This window comes from Heterodontus francisci, chromosome 47, assembly GCF_036365525.1.
Source record: "Heterodontus francisci isolate sHetFra1 chromosome 47, sHetFra1.hap1, whole genome shotgun sequence".
Classification (NCBI taxonomy): Eukaryota; Metazoa; Chordata; class Chondrichthyes; order Heterodontiformes; family Heterodontidae; genus Heterodontus; species Heterodontus francisci.
In genome coordinates this window covers 15,503,668-15,525,887 of record NC_090417.1, presented here as the reverse complement: position 1 = coordinate 15,525,887, position 22,220 = coordinate 15,503,668, and the positions used below count along the sequence as shown (strand labels likewise).

At 43.0% G+C, this 22,220-nt stretch overlaps 1 protein-coding gene across 6 annotated transcripts in view; it reads right to left on the bottom strand.

Moving 5' to 3' along the window:
• Positions 1-2,441: 2,441 nt before the first annotated feature.
• LOC137357193 (phosphatidylethanolamine-binding protein 4) overlaps positions 2,442-22,220 on the bottom strand; it is a 485,084-nt gene continuing 465,305 nt past the window's right edge. For 4 of the 6 annotated variants that reach the window (XR_010971151.1, XR_010971152.1, XR_010971150.1 and 1 more), the window contains one exon: positions 4,205-4,291. Coding sequence is in view for 2 of the 6 variants with exons in the window: in XM_068023334.1 (XP_067879435.1) it covers positions 4,200-4,291 (92 nt within the window). In the remaining 4 variants the exon portion in view is untranslated. Of the gene's footprint in view, positions 4,292-22,220 lie in introns of all 6 variants that reach the window. The other 2 variants (XM_068023334.1, XM_068023340.1) reach the window with 1 other exon arrangement.

Sequence of the window (22,220 nt, the reverse complement as noted above, 5' to 3'; positions counted from 1 at the left end):
TAGGAAATAGGATCAGGAATAGGCCATTTGGCCCCTTGAGCCTGCTCTGCCACTCAGTTAGATCATGGCTGAACTTCTATCTCAATGCCATTTTCCTGCACTATCCCCATATCTCTTGATATCTTTAATATCTAGAAATCTATCGATCTCGGTCTTGAATCCACTCAATGACTGAGCCTCCACAGCTCTCTGAGGTAGAGAAGTCCAAAGATTCACCACCCTGTGTGAAGAAATTCCTCCTCATCTCAGTCCTAAATGACCTACCTCTTATTCTGAGACGATATCCCCTGGTTCTTGATCCCCCAGCCACCCTGTCAAGCCCTGTAAGAATTTTGTACAGTTAAGGTGTTGTTTAAAATGTGAAATCTTTTGGCGTGATTCTTTCAGTTAATAACTGGGAGTTTAAATTTCCTTTTTAAAAATTCTCTGGTCTCTTATTGGATTGTAACAATAGGGGTCCCTCAACCAAAAGAGTTTGAGAACTACAGTGCTGGAGCGTCGCAGAAGGAGAATGCACAGCACTCTGGTATTTGTTTACTGGTACTTTCGAAGTACAAAGCCTATTTTGCAAGAAGGCATTCTGCATTGATGCCGTGACAATGGACTTGCCCTGTGGCCCAAAAAAATGGGTGTTGTGCAGTCTCAGACATGGTGGAGGAAGCTGAGTGGACACAAGGGTTAGTGGTGGATTCTTGTTGTTTCTTCCTGACGTAGATTGCCTGGATTTGGAAACCAAGTGTAAAGGTTGTTAAACTGGCACGAGAACAAGGAGTGCAGTACGGATGGAGCATTCAGGTCAGGTTTTGCAGAAGGATTTATTCTGATTTGCTAACAGTGCAGGTAAATGGCAAATGAAATTTAATATTGACAAATGCAGAATAATGCATAATGCAAGAAAATATGAGAAACATGGGTATACAAGGAACAGAAAGTACCTGAGGAATCTGGGAGTGACAGTATGCTTGTCAATTTCAATGTCAAAGCACAGTAGAGAAGCAATTAAAAATACAGAAAGTTGGGAGGATGAAAAAGTGGTGCATTAACAGTCAAAGGTTATGCTGATACTGAACTTCGAAGAATAATGGCCCTAACATTCCTGGGTTGAAAGAGGGCCAGGAATTTCTGATGGGGGCACATAAGGTCCATTGCATGCAGAGTTTTAACTGTGGCATAGCAAGTGAGCACAGCTCTAAACCTTTCCATCACAAGTTTAGCTCTGCGAGCCACAGGGCTGTTTTCTAGATCACCTAATTTGCTCCTATAAAGCAAGTCATCAATACCCTCGATGCCAGGACAGACTAATTTTCACAGTGCTCTCAGATGTCTGAGAGAGCCAACAACTTTTCAGAATTGTCAGATTTCTCAGGGTTCGAATTATATACATGTGGCATTATGTTAAGTAAGCATCCATATCCATATGAATGGCAAATGTTTGCTAAATTTTAAATGTGCAGCTTATTTGGGATGAGAGGCACAGATTCTTAAGTGCAAGTTCTCAATTGCTTGGGAGCTGTCATGATGCTTCTGTACTTTGTCAGTACAGTGTTTCAGCTCAATTTCAATAGGTGCTCCTGGTACTCCCATGGCTCATGGTACATTCAGGTAGCACCATCAGTGCGACAGAGGAATGCTGAAATAAAGCACACAGGAAGACAAAGACACTGAGCAAGCTATTGGATGCTCAAAGGAAGTTTCCAGTGTCAGGATGGGTCCAAGGGCATCTTGCAGGATGGCCCCGGCACCGTCCTGCAAACTTTAGGTTGTATGTTTTTTGCCTTACGACTTTCTAATAAGGAAAGAATGCTTGAGATCCTGATATTGAAAACCCAGAAGAGAGATTTGAAATAGTGATCTCAAGAGGAAGATGTTTTCTGCAAGTTAGGATATGATGTTAAATATAAATTTGACAATAGATTGAAGAGTACTTAGTCTTTGATTCATTTTGTAACATGTTGAAAAATCAGCTACAAGTTACATCTTTCAATTTTTAAGTTCCACTCATCAAACAAGCTGATCCAGAAGTGGATATCTCGGTCATGGGATGGCAAAAGCAGAAAAGTATTTTGTCTGATTTAGTTAAGTCTTTGTGATGAACAAGATGGGTGGCACAGTGGTTCGCACCACATCTCCAGCGACCCGGGTTCAATTCTGGGTACTGCCTGTGCGGAGTTTGCAAGTTCTCCCTGTGACCGCGTGGGTTTTCGCCGGGTGCTCCGGTTTCCTCCCACAGCCAAAGATTGGCAGGTTGATTAGTAAATTGGCCATTATAAATTGCCCCTAGTATAGGTAGGTGGGAGGGAAAAATAGGGACAAGTGGGGATGTGGTAGGAATATGGGATTAGTGTAGGATTAGTATAAATGGGTGGTTGATGGTCGGCACAGACTCGGTGGGCTGAAGGGCCTGTTTCAGTGCTGCATCTTTAAATAAATAAATAAAGTTGGATGCTTTCTTCTGTATATCAAGCAGCATTTTATTTATTGTTGTGATCTGAGCTACAGAAAGAGACACAGAAGGTAAAAGGAGAATAAAAATGAAACTCCATCATATATAGTTAGCAGAAGACATAGCAGCTCTCCAGCTAAGTTAGTAATAGCATAATATATTCTTCTGTCAACCATAGTTCACACCACGGACAATTCAAAACTCACCAGTCTTAATCTTGTACCCAAATCTTGAAATTTACATAATATATTATGCTCACTTGTTCGCAATATTCAAAATAGTAAGCAGTCTTAGGAGGAGCCAATTATTATTCATGAAATGAGTGACTAACTTTCTCTACAGCTTCCAATCCAACTTTGCTTAAAAAGAACGTTTAAATTTTCATTATTGAATGGGCAGAAGAAACAGGAGGCAGTCAGACATTCCCAGTTCCAGCCTGTCACGTGACCAGTCCTGGGATAAGGCATCATGAGACTCAACCATCTCGAATCACTCAGGTGACAGAGTCATGTAGAAGCAAAGCTTTCGGTGGGGAGAAGAATTGAAATGTGAAAATATTGCTCAAGAATGAAGAAATGGTGGCTTTTCATCCGACAGGAGGCATCTGAGAGATGATCTTACAAAGGTGCAAAAGTCAAGGGAATGGAAACAATAAATCCAGAATATTCCTTTAAATTAAATTGTGGGAGTAAAACAAGGACTCACAAGTTCAACAAGCAGAAGGAAAATTTTGAATTGATATCAGGAAGTTCTTCACCAAGGGGTGACCAGCACTTGGAATCAAACTCTAGGGCAGGTAGGGGTGGTGGTTGAAGCAACAATTAGATCTTGTAATGGGAGAACTGTAGGGTCTTTCCCAACTGATGAAATCAGATGGGGTGAATAGTCCTCATCCTAATTATCTCATACAGAAATCATGTTGTAAAAAATACGAATAGAGTAGTGGGACATGACTGAAGAGAACCACTTTGGTCTACATGCTGATGAGAAGGGCTTTGCTGTACAATGAGCCATTTTTAAAAAATACACTTGGACCTAAATTTGTCTTTGTATCATATTATCACAAATATTGCTCAGGATTTATGGCCAAAACACAACTGAAATAGGAAATCCATATCCTTATTACTTGGTCTAAATAGTAAATTCATTGCACAATTAAACCAAAAACAAAGAAACTGCCCACCACCCCTCAAACCAATGATTTCTCGAGAAATTTTGGTGGAATTAGGTTTTGTTATGTGTCTCACCCTAACTCGGTCCCTTCCTCCAAAACACCATCATGACTTTTCAGTTTCGTCATAATCTCATATTTCATAGTAATATTGCCCACGCATACCAATTAAAGCAGAATTAAATGTTCAGACTAAATTTTGGACCGAAATTCAATGAGAAATAACACCCAAATACAGCCACTGGAGAGCTGTCTGATTTGAAAATCCCTGAAAAGATCGCAATCTGTCTTCTTTTCTCAGTCGTAACAAGAAAAGATTAAATAAAGCTACCTAGATATCATAGATTTTCTGTTCCCGTTATTGTCAATAGAATATCAATTCTCAGAGTTTCAGTTGCAATCATGACACTGACAGGGGGTTATCCCTAATGACACCTTTTTTGTAAAATCTGTAGGCAAACAAAATAACTATCTTATTGTGCTTTTGTATTCGTCAAGCAAAAGCAGTGAAGGAGTTTTTCTAGTCGTGGGCGTAATGCAAATCTGAAGTTCCTCTTTGAAAGCTTTCAAAGCAGAGCCTTTCTTTCAGTCTTGAAAGTTCTGGGTCTTATAATGGCTTGCTGCTATCGAACTTCCAAGTGCGAACCTGGTCACAAATAAATCCAAGTCCCAAGAACCTAAGCCAAAAATAAAGTGGCATTAATGTAAATCAACCAGTGAGTTGAACAGCTGATGTTAACACTCTACAACTGAATCTTATGACCTGGAATCGATTCAGGCATGCAAAAACTCTTTCAAGTCCAACTTGTCCATATACATAGGAATGGGAATATCAGAACCAGCATTCTCGGGGATCTGTATATATTTGCTTGTATCAGGTTTATGTATGTAGATTTGAAGATGCATTAGCTGTTAATACATTAGAATTACTCGATAGTAGTGAATGCTTGCAGGAATTAATATACTCTTGGGATTCAGAAAATGTTCACAAGGAATGTTTATGACAACACATGTGACTCCAAGATGTGATTTCCACCTTGTATTTCTTTCCTCTATCTTGTGCTCTTTACAATATATGCTCCATATATCTCTTTATGTTACCGATGGGGGAGATTTCCTATGATTGCTGTTTGCAATGCATTCGTTATATCTGCCATTACGATCTTTCTACAAGTAGTGAACAGGACAATCATCTCTCTTAAAAGTTAGCTCATCCATTTCTACCCAAATATTTTCTGTAAAAATAAGGTCAGACCAGGAACCTGCCATTATTATAGTTCCAGCTGAGGACCTGAAGTGATTCAGGTGGGGAGGTGGAGTGGGGGAGGTGCAATCAGAAGGGGCCGTGCAGTGGTCAGAAGCATGCCCACAGTTTTATCATGGAGCCAGAGGAGCACCCCTGCTCCTCTTGGCTCCACAAAAAGGGGCATTTTAAAAAAATATAGCTTTTTGCTGGCAGCTTCCAGTCAATGTTCATGCTAAGCTGCACATGTGCGCAACTGTGCAGCAGCCTGAAAGGTATCGTGCAGACTTTGTTCTGTGTTAAATACTGCGCATTGCAAAAACTGGCTGTGCACAGCAACAAAATTTTACAGTAAATATTTCCTTCAGTGGTCCCTTTATGTACCGCTGGTTTGGCCGCATGTACACCAGATAATCCTGGTCCAATGTCTGTTAGGGAAAAGATATTGCTGGTTTGGCCCCTAAAATAGGCATTTGGTTCTTCACCAGCATATTCAAGACACTAACACGTGTTCAAGCAGTAGGATGTCTCTATTGCACTGGAACTGATATGGTGTTGTACATGGTTCTGACGGTCCTTGGGCTTGGGAGTCTGGTTCTCTAAATGAGACCTCTTGCACCCATTTTTCACAAGGAAAATGGATGCAATGAGGTCCAATATCACCCCCATTCTTTCCAGGAAAAGCAAATGGACGGCAAAAATTTTACCTGACTTAGGCTGAAGGCACAGAAGTTAATTGTGGTACATGACTTCTGCCCTGGTTGGGATCAGCGAACCTAGATTGGGATCATACTTGAGCTAAGTACTGCATTGTCCTTTCACAATCTCTCTGGAACCTTTGACGCAGTTGACCACACACTCCTCCTCCATCACCATTCCTGCATTGTTTAGCTCAGTGGGTTTATCTTTGCTTGGTTCCACTCTTACCAATTTGATTGAAGTCAGAGTATCTTCAAGCAATTGGTTCCTCTTCCTGCTCCCACACCATTACCCAAGAAGTCATCCAAGGATCTATCCTTGGCTCCCTCTTAATCTCTGGTACCATCTTATGCAAACAAGGGATCAGCTTCCAATGTAGGCTGACAACACCAAGGTCTACCTGTCCACCACTTCTCTTGACCTTCCACTGCCTCTGTGCTGTCAGCCTGCTTGCCCAATATTCAATAATGGATGAGCCACAAGTTCCTCTCATTACACACTTGGAAATCTGAAGCCATATCTTTTAGCCCTGGCCTCAAACTGCAGAGCTTTGCCATCGATTCCATCCGTCAGACTGAATCATGCTGTTCACAATCGCAGTATCCTTTTCAACCCTGAGGTGAGCTTTTGATCCTTTTCTCTCAATATAAAGACTGCCTAATTCGACCTCTGTGACATTTCGCATCTCTGTCCCTGCCTCAGCCCATCTGCTGCAAACCCATCATCCATGCCTTTGTATAATAAATAAAAGCAAAATACTGCAGATGCTGGAAATCTGAAACAAAAACAAGAAATGCGGGAAATATTCAGCAGATCTGGCAGCATCTGTTGAGAGAGAAACAGAGTTACCGTTTCATCAGAACTGGCAAAGGTTAGAAATGTAATAGGTTTTAAGCAAATAAAGAAGGGGTGGGGCAAGAGATAACAAAACAGGTGTTGATAGGACAAGGTCACAGAGAATAACTGACCAGAAGGTCATGGAGCAAAGGCAAACGGTATGGTAATGGTGAAAGACAAAGCGTTACTGAAGAGAGGGCGTTAATTGACATAAAAATGAACAGCCCTGGCCCAAAGAACAAACATGAAAAAAAAGTGGGCAGGCACGTAGTAAAAAAATGAATAATGAAACAAACTAAAATAAAATAAAATGGAAAAATAAAAAAATAACTAAAAATAAAAAGGGGGGCCAGTCATGTTCTGAAATTATTGAACTCAATGTTCAGTCCGGCAGGCTGTAGCGTGCCGAATCGGTAAATGAGATGCTGTTCCTCGAGCTTGCGTTGATGTTCACTGGAACACTGCAGCAAGCCCAGGACAAATATGTGGGCATGAGAGCAGGGGGGTGTGTTGAAATGGCAAGCAACCAGAAGCTCAATGTCATGCATTCGGACTGAGCAGAGGTGTTCCGCAAGGCGGTCACACAATCTGCGTTTGGTCTCCCCAGTGTAGAGGAGACCACATTGTTAACAGTGAATACAGTATCCTAAATTGAAAGAAGTACAATTAAATCACTGCTTTACCTGAAAGGAGTGTTTGTTTAATCCATGCCTTTGTCATTATTCCAGTGCTCTCTGGGCCAGCCTAAGATTGCCCATCCTCCACAAACTTCAGTTCATCTGAAAATTTGCTGCTCATATCCAATCCCCTCCAAGGTCCTGCATGCCCATCATTGCTGTCCTTGTTGACCCACATTGGCTTTCGGTCCTCAAGTGTCTCCAATTTAAATTTTTATCCTCATGGCTTTGTCCCTTTGTCTCTCTGCAATCTCTTCCAGACCTAGAACTTTGCTTGAACTCTCAGTTGCTCTGATTCTGCTCTTTTGTCCACCCTTCATTCTCCACACCACTGACAGACAGAACTTCAGCTGTCAAGGCCCGAAATTCGAGAATTTCCTCCCTAAATCCCTCTGCCTTTCCACCACCCTCTTCCTCAGGACACTCCTTAAAGCCCACCTCTTCAACCAAGCTTTATGTCACCATTCTAATATCTCCTTGTTTGGCTTGGAATCCATTTTTAACTGATTATATCTCTGTGTAGTGTCATGGGACATTTCTCTATGTTAAAGGTGTTAAATAAATGCAAATAGTTGTTTTTATTAGAATTTTCTTGATGGTCATGTCAAATAAGAACAGGTTTCCTGTGAACTGGATCTCTTCCCCATGTGTTTCTGGCATTCATATATCTTGGTTCTGTGCAAGTACACACATATTTTAATTAATCTCATTTTCTGAGCAGGATATTGTTTTTACTATGATATTTCTTTCTGACAATTGGCCCCATTTTAAAATCTTTCGTTGCAGGGATTAAGCGATGAGCTTTGGGATGCAATCAGCTTTCAAGTTTTTTTTTACCATCTGGGGTGGTTGTTTTCCTTATTATTTCATTCTCTATCTAAAAACACACAGTGTGCTCTTGGAGGTAACCCTGCTTTATGTTTTCTTGTAATTTCTCCCTGTAGTCATTTAATAATAGCCCTCAATCAAAAATTGCGTTTCACAAATGCATAAATGGGAGAAAGAGCTGTCACACTTGTTATAACCAACATTTTCCCAAGGAGATGTCTACCAGCTACATTTTGCTTTGTGATTTTTATATTTACAATGCTACACACCACTCAAATTAAATGCAAATAGTTTCATAGTCATTTTTCATTTGCATTAAGCAATGTGTCTATGAATTGTTGAGATGAATTATTTTTCTCCCCATGCATTTTCTTTTATTAATTTTAATTTCGCCTCTCCACAAAGGAGTCAGGAAAGCTGAGCAGTCAACCCGTTCTCAGCTCTCTGCTGTTTTGGTCTTGAGACTAGTTGTAAAAGGTGTGCAAAATTGGTTGGGGTGTTTCAGTAATTGGTATTTCCTCTATCACTGCAAATACTTAGCCTTACCCTGGTATTTCACCCAATTGGCCCAACATATGGAGAATGCCAGTGATGGCCTACCACGCATGACGTGCCACAGTGCATCATCCTGAAATGAATTGTTTTGTTGGAAAAATGTTTCTTTTTTCCTTTTAGTGAGATACTTGCTGCCACATCTCCCACCCCAATTAACATGAGATTTCAATGGTGGATGGGAGTAAACACTGCTCCTCTCCTCGGTCACTGTCAGTGCCACTGAATTGCATGCTGCAAAGAGCAGTGCAGCAGCGGCCAAAGGCAACTCACTTACTCATGTCCCATCCTCACCTTTGGGAAATCACCTCCTTTTGGGGACTCTTGTTGATGCCATGACTTTCATTTGGAAATTTACAGGAGTGTGAGCAGAAACTTTTATCCACCAACACCATGGCACAGGATCCTTTAATGTCAAGGTGATGCCTCCGAAAGGATACATATATAAATTATATAAGAGCCGGCACAGATGGCTGAATGGCCTCCTTCTGTGCTGTACGATTTTATAAAAGTTGCAACCATAATTCTATATCTTGACTTTAATGTTTATCCATCAAATCATGTAAGAATCATAACTTGGCATTATTGTCCTTTAATAATGAACCCTTGCAGAGCAAACTGCAAAGATGCTCATCACCCAACGTTTGATGAACCACTGGGGACTAAGGGCTGACCTTGTGCTGGAGCCGGGCCAAAAAGGCGGGGGCAGCCCCAACTTGGCTTTTTTGCGTGACAAAGGCCCCCCCTCCCCCCCACCACCATTGGTCAGATCTCAGCGGCAGCGAGAAGGGGCCCTTAATTTGCCATTAATAGGCCGTTTAAAGGGCTCATTTGGCCTCTGGGTAGGACGTACCTCTGGGAAGATCGCTTGGCGATAGGGAAGTGACAGGCTCTCCGCCACCCAATGCGATTCTCCATGCGCCCCCCCTCCCCCACCCCCCGGCCTCTGACCCCGCCACACAAAATCCCAGCCTAAATGCGCAGTTTTACACAGGTTGAATGGCAGATACATCTTCCATTCAAATAGTCTTTATTTAATCCCTGCATTAGTTTAATAAAATGGACCCAATTGTCATGATGAAAAGGAACAGTTAAAAACAAATCCTGTTCAGAAAATTAGATTAAAAAGATCTATAAACAGTCAGTTTACCTACAGCTGATGCAGTTGCTAGGAGATTCCCCTCCACTGCTATGGTGATAGGTTTTAGTTTCATGAACAGGCTGGGGCACCTTTTAAACACCTGATCAGAGCAAAAGTAGTATATCTCCTAGCAACAGTTAGATTGGTAAGCTGCTTTCTTTTTTTTCTTATTCTCTGATTATAGAAAAATGATTAAGTCATTGTCCATTATTCATGTGGTCTTGCATATTCAGAGGAGGCTTGTGAAGAAGGGTATGATTTGAAATGCAGTGGTTGAAAAGATGCTGGAAGCATATTCAATAATAGTCATAGAGAGATACAGCACTGAAACAGGCCCTTCGGCCCACCGAGTCTGCGCCGATGATCAACCACCCATTTATACTAATCCTGCAATAATCCCATATTTCCTACCACATTCCCACCTTCCCTCAATTCTCCTGCCACTTACCTACACTAGGGGCAATATACAATGGCCAATTTACCTATCAACTTGCAAGTCTTTGGCATGTGGGAGGAAACCGGAGCACCCGGCGGAAACCCACGCGGTCACAGGGAGAACTTGCAAACTCCACACAGGCAGTACCCAGAATTGAACCCGGGTCGCTGGAGCTGTGAGGCTGCGGTGCTAACCACTGTGCCATAATTTTGAAAAGAAAAGAAAATTGGATATATGCTTGAAAAGGAAAGAGCTATGATTCCATTTATAGACTGGGGCACAAAATTCTAAAACCCTGTCTTAGTTGATATGGGCCAGTGGATACATTTTTTTTAACTTAGTAATTTTTTCACATAAGTTTTTAATTCTGAAGACAATAGTCAATACACATACTGTTCTGTCTGTATGGCTTTCCTTGATAAGGAACAACTTTCTTTTGGATGTGATTTTCCCAACTTCCCAACAAAAATGGCAGTGATGTTGGTAAGGTTAAATAAAGCCATATCTTGACTGCAGGTATTACTATTATTACACAATAAATCAGAATCCATCTTCTAACCTGACACTTAAGTGTAGCACTGAGGAAATGCTGCACTGTTGGAGGTGCCACTGTTCAGATAAACATGGACCTAATCATTGACACAAGCAGTGGCGACAGAGAATAAAAGAGAGTGCGGGGGAAAGAGCATAGAGCTGATCGGAGACACTAGCAGCAGCGGCGGGGAATAAAAGAGAGAGGGCGGGTGAACAGCACTGACCTTTTTATAAAAATTCTTTCAGGGGTTGTGAGCATCGCTGACAAGTCAGGCATGATTTGCCCATCCCTAACTGCCGTTAAGAAGGTGGTGGTGAGCCGCCTTCTTGAACTGCTGCGGTCCATCTGATGTAGGTACATCCACAGTGCTGTTAGGAAGGGAGCTCCAGGAGTTTTACCCATCGGATCGGAGACACAATCAGTGGGCCCCTCCCAGTGACAATGGCTGCCCCCAGAGAAAGTGTCAGCTTGGATAAAAAAATTGGTTGAAGGGCAGAAAACAGCGAGTCGTGGTGAATGATTTTACAGACTGGAGGATGGCAGACAGTGGTGTTCCCCAAGGGTCAGTGCAAGGTACACTGCTTTTTTGATATATATAAATGACTTGGATTTTGGAATACAGAGTAAAATTTCGAAATTTGCTGTGAATACAAAACTTGCAGGGCTGCAGGTATATAGCAGGGAAATGGGACTGATTGGATTGCTCTGCAGAGAGCCGGCATGGACTTCATGGGCTGAGTAGCCTCCTTCTGTGCCAGAATGACACTGTGGGCTGAATTTTATTTCGGCAATGGCCAGAAGGCAGGTGGAGAGTCCCCTCCTCTGCCTCTATCGGACCCCCGGCCGAATTCAATGGTGGGCAATTAATTAACTGCTCGCCATCGGGGAGACTGTCTCCTTTAAGAGACAAGATTCTGCCTCGAGCTGCCGGCCAATCAAAGGGATGGCAACTTAGCAGTACCTGCAGCGCCACCAGGAGCGATGGCCACTACTGGTACTGCAGGAGGCCTGGAGCAGCGAAGATGGAGGCGGCACCGGGACAAAGATAAGTGGGTTTGGGGTCACCAGGGCTAGTCGGGCAGGCACCGACAAGGGGGTGGGGGGGGGGGCGGGGGCGGTGGTTGGTGAGGGCGGAATGGGGTGTCTTTCTGTGTGGGCAGCCATTATCACCAGAAGGGGCCCTCTGTGGATCACGGATTGCCCCCAGAGGAGGGACCCTCCACCACCGAGCCCATGAGGAGGCAGGCAGGTATCACATGGTGGTGTCTCCATGTGGTGGCCTTTAAGTGGCCCTGAATGGGCCCTTAAGTGGTTTAATTGGCCTCCCAGCAGACTTTCCCTTTGCAACAGTGCCCACAGCGGACAATATGGAATGGGGGCAGGACAACGTCTGGCATGCCACCTTGTCTGCAACCCCCCCCGCCTCCCAGCCTGCCTGCAAGGACCAGATAAAATCCAAGGATCCCTGCCCTCTCAGGTGGACATAAAAGATCTCATGGCCCTATTCAGATCAGAGTGATGTTGATCTTTGGGTGTCCTGGCCAATATTTATTGCTCAACCAACATAGCTACAAAACAGATTATCTTGTCATCCTGCCTCCAGTCCTGCATGCCTCCCTACTGTTGTGAGCCCTCTTCTCCTGAAAGAGCAAGGATGCAGATTTTGAACATTGGCAAACGTCAGCATCACTGTTGTACTAACATGGGCACTTCATCGACACCAGTGGGATGCTTTTTCTGGCATCCGGACTCACCTTGTCATGGGTCTGACTTACTCTGAAGTACTAATCAGAAAAACTTGATTCACATATGAGGCCAGTCATGTGCCATCAATCCTCCCTGACCTCCCTGTCTCTGTAATAGCAGTGGCACCCATGTGCCAAACCATGTAGTGACAACCAGATCACAACAAGCAAGTTTAGAATGTGCCACTTACCTTTGCTGACCCTCTTCCGACACTGGATCCAGTCTCTTTGGGTGACCCCACTGCTGCTGACCTCCTCCGCAAACTCCATCCAGGCTTGCTTGGTCAGGCAGGAGGACCTGTTCTTGCTATCTCTGGGGAAAAGGACCTCCTGCCTTTCCCTTGCAGCCTGGAGGAGAATAGGCCAGGAAGCATCACTGAATCGTGGGGCCGCCGTTGCTCGGACCTCTGTCATGACCAGAAGTATGTCCAGTGGGGCCACTTGCTGCCTTTTAAATTTCTGGCACAGTACAGAACTGTTGCTTCGCTGAACTTCAGTGTAATGCAGGGAGAGAGTGAATGCAGGGCTGGTAGCCTTTTAAAGATGGTGCCAGCCCCTGCTGCTATATCAGGTGACACCATTTACAGTGTTGCCAATGCCACCGCCGCTACGACCCCTGCTCACCTGATCGTAGCATGATTTGAAGTTTTTGGCAGGAGCTGAACAAAATGATGATATGTTTTCTCAATGTCTGCAAGCTTCAGCAGCAGCACTTTCACCTCTGAATCAGGAGGAATGCTTTTGAGACGTATACCACGACTTGGCAACACTATCAAGGCTGACATTTCATTGCAGTATTGAGGGAGTACAGCATTGTCAGGGGTGCTGTCTTTTGCTTGACACACGAAACTGAGGCCAGCTCTGTTTGCTCAGACGGGCATAAAAGATCCCACCGCAAGATTCAAAGAAGAACAGAGAAGTTATCCCAGTGTCCAAACCAACATTTAATCCCTCAATGAACACCATAAAAACAGATTACTGGTTATGTATCTCATTGCTGTGTTACACTCACATAAAGTGCAGCGATTGAAAATACAAGAGCTCAACGTGAAGTGTTATAAAAATGGATTTCTCTTTTAAAAAAGTGGACAATGTGCTTCAAAATGGCCACCAAAGGTCAAAAGATCTGGCCTTTTATATTCACGCTGTCTACTGTCTGGCAGGACAGAAGGATATATTCCACAGCGAAGAGGTGTCAATTACACATATCCTGAACCCATCAAGAGACATTTTGGAACTAAATGGGTTCTTCTGAAACAAAGAAGGTGTGAAGTAGCCACATCCTGGACCACTGTCGGTAACACAGGGAGAAAGATGTGTGTCTCAAAACAGAAGCAAGATATGAGAGACTTTTAGCTTAAAAGGTAGCTCTCTGGAGAGAGAGAGAGAGAAAGAGAGAGAGAGAGTGAACCAGGGCAAAGCATCAGCAAAGCCTGTCTAGCTGAGAGCTGGGAGAAAATCTAGCAAGCCAAAAGGAAGGCACCTGTTGTGAATTCGACATTTCAACTTGTGCAGCAGAGAACTGGAAGTGATCCCCTGTCTTCAGACTGAAATTTCACCCAACAGAGAAATCTACAAACACCCCAGCCAGACAACGTTAACGAGAAATTGACATCTGAGAAGATTCAACAGGTTTACCGTGAACCCCAAAACCCTACGTCACTACAAACCACATACCCCTTTTCCTTTCAATCTGTCTCTTCTTGTTTGTGTGTGTGCGAGTGAATGCACGAGTGGGTTCAATTGCGACAATTTCGGGATAAGGCATATTGCTCAATAAATAATCTTCTGTTTTGAACCTACAAGAAAACCTGTTGCTGTCTGTTTATTTGACAAATAAAACACAAAAGGATTAAAACCCGAATAACAAAAACACTTGCTGTGGTCAGGTGGGAGTTGAACAGTGGGGAATACCCACATCCCTCACCACATGGCCGAAACAGCTGATTTTGGGATCACGCACAGACTTGTTGCCCAAAAAAGGAAAAGTATTTCGTTGGCTGTTAAATGTTTTGGTACATCCTGAGGATGTGAAAGAAGCTATACCAATTCAAGTTTGTATTTTCTTCCTTTAATACATTGGCAGTGCATTGAACGCACAAGAAATTATGTGAACTGACTACCATGAAAAATTCTGCACAGATGAAATACAATCGAAGTTGGTAATCATGTAAGAATTGAGTCTCTGTGCATGGGGTGACATGGAGTCTTGAAAATATAATTTTGTTCAGGTGGTGACTGAAGTCACCCCGCCCACTTCCAATTTTAGTCTTGAATTAATGAGAATCAGAAAGACATTGTAAATTGTGTTAGTAACCATAGGGATTAAAAGTTGCATTTGTTGGTAGTTTAATATTCCACACCAGTTGGAAGATTTAAGTCATTTTGCTCATGAGGCATCACTAATTTCAGTCAAACCCATCAAGTCACACACACTATTCTAAAGCACTGCTCGAAATGAGCTTATGGTTAACTTTGACGCACCTGAGCTGATTTTCTCAGTGGTGTTGCGAGCGAGAAGCCTTGCTTGCGGGCAGTGACGAACAGGATATAAAAGGCACAATTTGCATGATTTCCCAGCAAAAAGATGGCCTGCTATTCAAAATGGCCAATGGCATTCCAGTTCTAAAATGTACCGGGAAAGAACTCCTCTCTTGGCTATTTGTTCAAATATGTCTAAAAAATGCATTTTTGATTTCCCGAGCAACCACAAAGGGAATCCTTCCGCTTAGATGCTCCTAATGACCTTTAGGACAACATAATCATAAGAACTAGGAGCAGGAGTAGGCCGTCAGGCCCCTTGAGCCTGCTCCGCCATTCAATAAGATCATGGCTGATCTTTTCGTGGACTCAGATCCACTTACCTGCGCTCTCACCGTATCCCTTAATTCCTTTATTGTTCAAAAAGATATCTACCGTAGCTTTAAAAACATTTACTGAAGAAGCGTCAACGACTTCACAGGTCAAGGAATTCCATAGATTAACAACCCTCTGGGTGAAGAAGTTCCTTCTCAATTCAGTCCTAAATCTGCTCCCTCTAATCTTGAGGCTATGCCCTCTTGTCCGAGCTTCACCTGCCAGTGGAAACATCCTCTCTACTTGTATTTTATCTATTCCCTTCATAATTTTATATGTTTCTATAAGATCCCCCCTCATTCTTCTGAATTCCAGTGAATATAATCCCAATCTACTCAGTCTCTCCTCATAAGCCAACCCCCTCAACTCCGGAATCAACCTAGTGAAACTCCTCTGCACCCCCTCCAGTGCCAGTACATCCTTTCTCAAGTAAGGAGACCACAACTGCACACAGTACTCCAGGTGCGGCCTCACCAGTACCTTATACAGCTGCAACATAACCTCTCTGCTTTTAAACTCAATCCCTTTAGCAATGAAAGACAAAATTCCATTTGCCTTCCTAATTACTTGCTGTACCTGCAGACCAACCTTCTGTGATTCATGCACAAGGACGCCCAGGTCCCTCTGCATAGCAGCATGCTGCAACTTTTTACCATTCAAGTAATAATCCTTTTTACTGTTACTCCTACCGAAATGAATGACTTCACATTTATTAACATTGTATTCCATCTGCCAGACCTTTGCCCACTCACTCAATGTATCTATGTTCCTCTGCAAAGTTTCACAGTCATCTGCACACTTTGCTCTGCCACTCATCTTAGTGTCATCTGCAAACTTTGACACCCTACACGTGGTCCCCAACTCCAAATCATCTATATAAATTGTAAATAATTGCGGTCCCAACACCGATCCCTGAGGCACACCACTAGTGACTGATTGCCAACCAGAATAGCACTCATTTATCCCCACTCTCTGCTTCCTGTTAGTCAACCAATCCTCTATCCATGCTAATACTTTACCCCTAACGCCATGCATCCTTATCTTATGCAGCAGCCTCTTGTGTGGCACCTTGTCGAAGGCCTTTTGGAAATCCAGGTACACCACATCCACTGGGTCACCATTGTCCACCTTGCTCGTAATGTCATCATAGAATTCGAAAAGATTTGTCAAGCATGACCTGCCCTTCATGAACCCATGCTGCGTCTGCCCAACGGGACAATTTCTATCGAGATGCCCTGCTATTTCTTCCTTGATAATAGACTCAAGCATCTTCCCCACTACAGAGGTTAAGCTAACCGGTCTATAATTCCCCATCTTTTGTCTACCTCTCTTTTTAAACAGTGGCGTCACATGTGCTGTTTTCCAATCTGCTGGGACTACCCCAGAGTCCAGCGAATTTTGGAAAATTACCGCCAGTGCACCTGCTATTTCTCCCGCCATCTCTTTTAGTACCCTGGGATGCATTCCATCAGGGCCAGGAGACTTATCAATCCTTAACTCCATTAGCTTGCCCAACACTACCTCTTCCATAATAATGATTGTTTCCAGGTCCTCACCTACGTTCGTCTCTTTGTCAATTACTGGCATGTTATTAATGTCCTCCACTGTGAAGACCGATACAAAATACCTGTTCAATGCCTCGGCCATTTCATCATATCCCATAACTAACGTAGATCGTACAACAGAAGAACCAATAGAATTCAATAGAATTTTCTGTTGCACTGGTATATTTTTGACATCAGTCTTTTCACTACTTTCAACTATTCAGAGCAATGCAAAATTACACTTATGAGATTCTTGTAAAGCAGTTGAAATATTGAAGGGTATAAAGCCTGTTCTTGTTTGCTTCTTTTCCAAATGCAGATTAATAGATGGCAGAAATTCCAAATCAGCAATTTCAGTAAAGCAAGGACTCCACAACAAATACAAATTGCTGAGTAGTTCGAGAAAATAAGCTGGTAGGTCTGAGGATGTCATAAACCATGATACGAAATTGTGAGCTAGTTATAAATATCACCCACATACCAAGATTAAATTATAGCTTTAAAATCACTGCAAATCTGTCATTTTCTCAATGTTCATGGTTTAGTTTGTGTTTTTTCCCTGTTTCTTAATCATGTTAAGACTGACAAGTGCCAAACACGAAACACTAATACCTTGCTACATAATGATGATCACGGAAAGACATGAATGCCACATGATGCTATTTCAGTATTACTGGCCTTTATGTTGCAGTTGATTCCCGGAATTTACTGTCTTTGGTATAAAAGTTGCAAAGTTTGAGTTGCTCGTTTGATTTGCATAAATATCAGATTGTGTCTGATGCAAAGATAAAATTACTTTCTTGATTTAATTAGCAGTATTGTTCTTTTGATTGGTGAGGATGGGATTGTCCCATTGTGAGTGGCTGTTTGTTCAGTCCAGGCTGCAAATTATTCTCATCACCCTCAAGACAATTTAGATAGTCACCATTATATTTGTGACCTCTGGCATACTCTAGTTAATTGAAAATACATAATTATATTCAGAATTATTGTTGAAACTGTCTGGGAAAAACTGAGGTCTGCAATTCCGCCAGTGAGGTATGGGAGACAAACTCAGTTGTGCAAAAATAGCTCACTGTGGCTTATGTTAAGATGAAGTGGAGGTCCTTCTGCATGAGATGAGGTCCATACCATTGAAAGGCACCCTCTATGGAAGACCAGCAGGGCTGGCAAGAATAGGCAGTCATACTCAATACTGCATACACTATTCCCTGCAAGATTTGGGACCAAATGCAGAAGAGTGTTGTTCGTCCTTCGAGGCAAAGATGACCATGTCCATCATCTAAGGTGCTTGGTCGGGTTCAGTTGGATACGTAGATGACTGCTAAGGCCAATCTGTGCCTGGACGGTTCTGCTGCAAATAGGTCAGGACACCGCAGATGATTGAGTTTTGGGTCAGTTGCTGGTTCAGGATTTCCTCTCTTTACATTTCTCTCTCTGCCTCTAATATGTGCTTGCTTTCAAAGGAGTCCACACCCTTTTTTATTTGGTTGTGCTAGGTGCAGCGATCCTGGGCGAGCTTCTCCCAGGATTCAGGGTCGATATTCAAACTCCTGAGTGAAGCCTTCAGACTGTCCTTGTAGCGCTTCCTTAGACCGCTGTGAGAGCGTACCCCAGACTCAAGCTCTCCCGAGAAGATTCGCTTGGTAAGCGAGTGTCAGACATTCTAGCTACATGACCAGCCCAAATCAGTTCTGACGAGCTCAATACGGTGTGGATGTTCGGCATGCCAGCAAGGGTGAGCACCTCAGGTCTGGTATTTTCTCCTGCCATCTAATCTTCAGAGGCTTCCGAAAACAGCTCAAGTGAAACTGGTTGAGCTTCTTGGCATAACACTGGTACACAGTCCAAGTCTCCTTGCAGAGTGGGCAGGACAGACTTTCAGTTTGGTAAGCAGACTTTCTCCTCTTCATTCCCAGACTGATGTTCAAAGTCTGCTGGACGTTACACTTGCTTTGGCAATTCTTGCCTGTGTCTCATCATCGATATAGACAGCTCGAGAGATGTGCTGCTGAAAGGTTCTGGTCATGGACTGAAACCTTGGCCTTGAGATAGGGCTGTCCCTGGAACAGGCTGGTACATAACTTCAGTTTTCTTTGTGCTGATCGCAAGGCTGAAGTTGTCGCATGCATTGGAGAACAAGTCCATGTTCCTTTGTTATTTAATTGATAGACATCATTTGCACTATTTTTGCTTGAAGCAGAAGGAGCTCAGTGCACTGATAATCTTGCTTTTCACTGGCAGTGCCAACCCTATGGCATAGGTTAGCTGCAAATATTATTGCAGCATAGGACTATGAGTATACTATTCATCCCCTCAAGTCTGTTCCATCATAACTTTAGATCATCCACTCCATTTACCCACTTTGTTCCATATCCCTTGATACACTTATGCAACAGAAACCTACTGATATCAGTCTTGAAACTTTCAGTTGATTAAACATCCACAGTATTTTAGAGGAGCAAGTTCCACGACCCTGTGAAAGAAAGGCTTGCATTTATACAGCGCTTTTCATGACCACGGATGTCTCCAAGTGCTTTGCAGCCAATGAAGTACTTTTTGTAGTGTAGCCGCTGTTGTAATGTAGGAAACGCAGCAGCCAATTTGCACACAGCAAGCTCCCACAAACAGCAATGTGGTAATGACCAGATAATCTGCTTTTTGTGATGCTGTTTGACAGATAAATATTGATCTGGATACAGGGGATAACTCTGCTGCTCTTTTTCGAATTGGGGCCATGGGATCGTTCACATCCACCTGAGCAGACAGATGGGGCCTCAGTTTAACGTCATATCCAAAAGACAGCACCTTTGACAGTGCAACATAGTGTGAAAAAGGACTTCCTGATTGTTCTCAAAATAAGGTGGCTCAATGAGTGTACACCTCTAGTTTGTGCAATAATATTTAGGAATTACTCAATTGTGATCAGGAGCAGAAGCCTCAGTGACATTTCCCCTTTTTGAAGTCTGGAGCTAAGAGGCAATGATTTTGCCCCGACAGTCAATGCAGCTAACTCAGAACAAACAGGCCATCCAACCTATGACCTTCCTCTTTTCTGAGTTCCAGTGACTCACGAAGCAACTGAGTTATTGGTGAGCTCTGTTGTATCACGTTAACCTCCTTAAGAAAATGTCAGCTTTAAACAGTTGCATGAGCTGACTCCCCTCCACATCCTCTTTGACATCACTGAATGAGAAATCGAGAGATGGAGAAATATTAAAATGACAGATAACTTATTGAAATACTTGTTGAATTGCAGCCATTTCAGGGGCACTGTGTCAAGTGCCATGTCTCTGACATAAAAGGTCCAGGGATAAGGAGAAGGTTCACATAAATGGCGGTTGAAATAATAACGGGCCTATCATTGACTAACACATTACAAATCGCCTGGTACATTCATTCAAGACACTCATTTCAATTTTCAAGTGTTCTCTCTCTTGATGTATCTTGTTCCTACTGTCAGTTATTGTTTTTGTCAGCTGGGTGCTGGGTGTACAAAAACCTCTTACCATGCTTTAGAGTCTTCCAAATGCGTGAATGACACTGCAACTGTCATTAGTTTCAAAATCTTATTTATTCGATCAAAGGCAAGCAAATAAATCTAAGAAGTTAAATCATCCACTGACTATAATAAACTCCAATGATAGTTCAGATTTTAACCATGCCAGTGATATGACTGATAACTTTTTGTAAGGATATTATGGATTATGGAATGAAAGCTGGTAGAGTAGTTAAGATACATATCAATCAGGATCTAACTGAATGGTGGAACAGGTTCGATGGGCTGAAGGGCCTACTCCTGTTCTTATGCTATCGCCCTGCTTCCATCTTGTGCCAAGATAGTCACTGGCATGGTTGAACACAGCATGCTTTGTCATTCAAGAGCACTTACATAGCATATTTTAATGTTGCAAAATATCTAGAAGCAAAGAGGACTGGGCGTTGAGCTTAGTGTGGGAACTGGTTTGGAGATTTGTTAGAAGATCCAATTGAAGAGGTCTGTTTTTGAGGACATCTTTGAAAGTAGGAAGACAGATGGTAAGGCTTTGGGTACAAAATGCCATCTCTCTCTCTCTCTCTCTTCCTCATGCCTGATGTTGACAACCAACTATAATTTTACATCCAGGTGGTTCAGCCAGATAATTGCGTCAGGAATAGCGGAGTGTATTGCTGTGACATCTCCTTTGTATTTGTGAATTGGGCATTGAGTTGTTCTATGTTCCATGGTCTGTTCTGGGTGACAACAGTAGCATATTTTCCATTTGTTCATCAAGTGTCCACATCTGCCATGGTTTGTGCGGATGCAGTTTAGAGTTGCCCATGAGCTTTGCTGAAGATGGAAGCCAGGCATCTTCTGAACAGGATCTTTCACCAGCTGTTTGTTTGTGACTTGTTATGAACTCCATTCAGCTTTCAAAGCTTTATCAGGGTTGAAGTTGCTTTGTAGTTTCTTAAGCGGTGTGTCCAAAAGGGCTTGCGTGCGATTTTCCTCGATTCGCTGGACTTCACGAAGGGTTGCAGCTTCATGAATGGATGGGGGAATGATATACTGCAGCATGAGTAGCCAATGTGTTGGAATTGACTTTCGGGTTCCAGTGATACACCCATTTACATTCTATCGTTAGACATCGACAACATGAGTGTGGCTGCTTCTGGCCTATACTAGTGCACAGTCCTTGGCTACAGAGTACACAAGGGCGATCGCTGGCATCCGAAGCACTGACGCTGATGTTCCCCAACTTGTGCTTGCCAGTTTCTTGACCAGGTTGGTACCTTCTTCAGGGGGCCATGGAAGATTAGCGTGTGGTCCAGCTTCACTCGACATAGGTCGCATTGGAGTCAAGTCATATGGTATTGCGGCAGAAGATCACTTTCAGGGTGCATTTCGCGTTCCTGTGATCAAAATGGAATGCAGAGTCTGTTGTTATGTAGGGTTTGGCTTGAACTTCCATTCTGGCAACATTCTTCCATGATAGTTAGGTCCCTGTTGGATTTGGTGTCATTACAAGTTGGCTGCTTGCATTGACAGGTCAAGGTCATCTGCCTATGGAAATTTGCAAGACTTTATTGGTGGCATGTTGCTCATGTGGACTGTCAACACTGAAGAGTGCCGGCTCGAGAAATGAACCTTGTGATAGTACAATGTTGAGAAACCAGGGAGAGCTGACTTTGTCGGTCAAAGGGACATGCAGCCACCTATTGCTCAGCATCGACTATAGCATTCTACACCTGCTTCTGAGACAGGGGAGAACCCTTAACAGCTTCAGTATTTGTCCTTTAATCCAGAGCCGAGGTCAATGATAGGTCTACAAAGGCTGAGCCAGTCCTGGATTCCATCTGGAATCTGGCCTCAATGTGTCTTCCCAGTATTGCCTAATTTGCTACTTCTTCAAAGAGGAGTTGTCAAACATCACCTTTCAGTTTTTACTGAGATAAAAGATTTTAGATGTATTGATTGTAGAGTGCATATATGCATACCCTTTCTACTTGGCTCTTCATCGGCCATTGAAAAG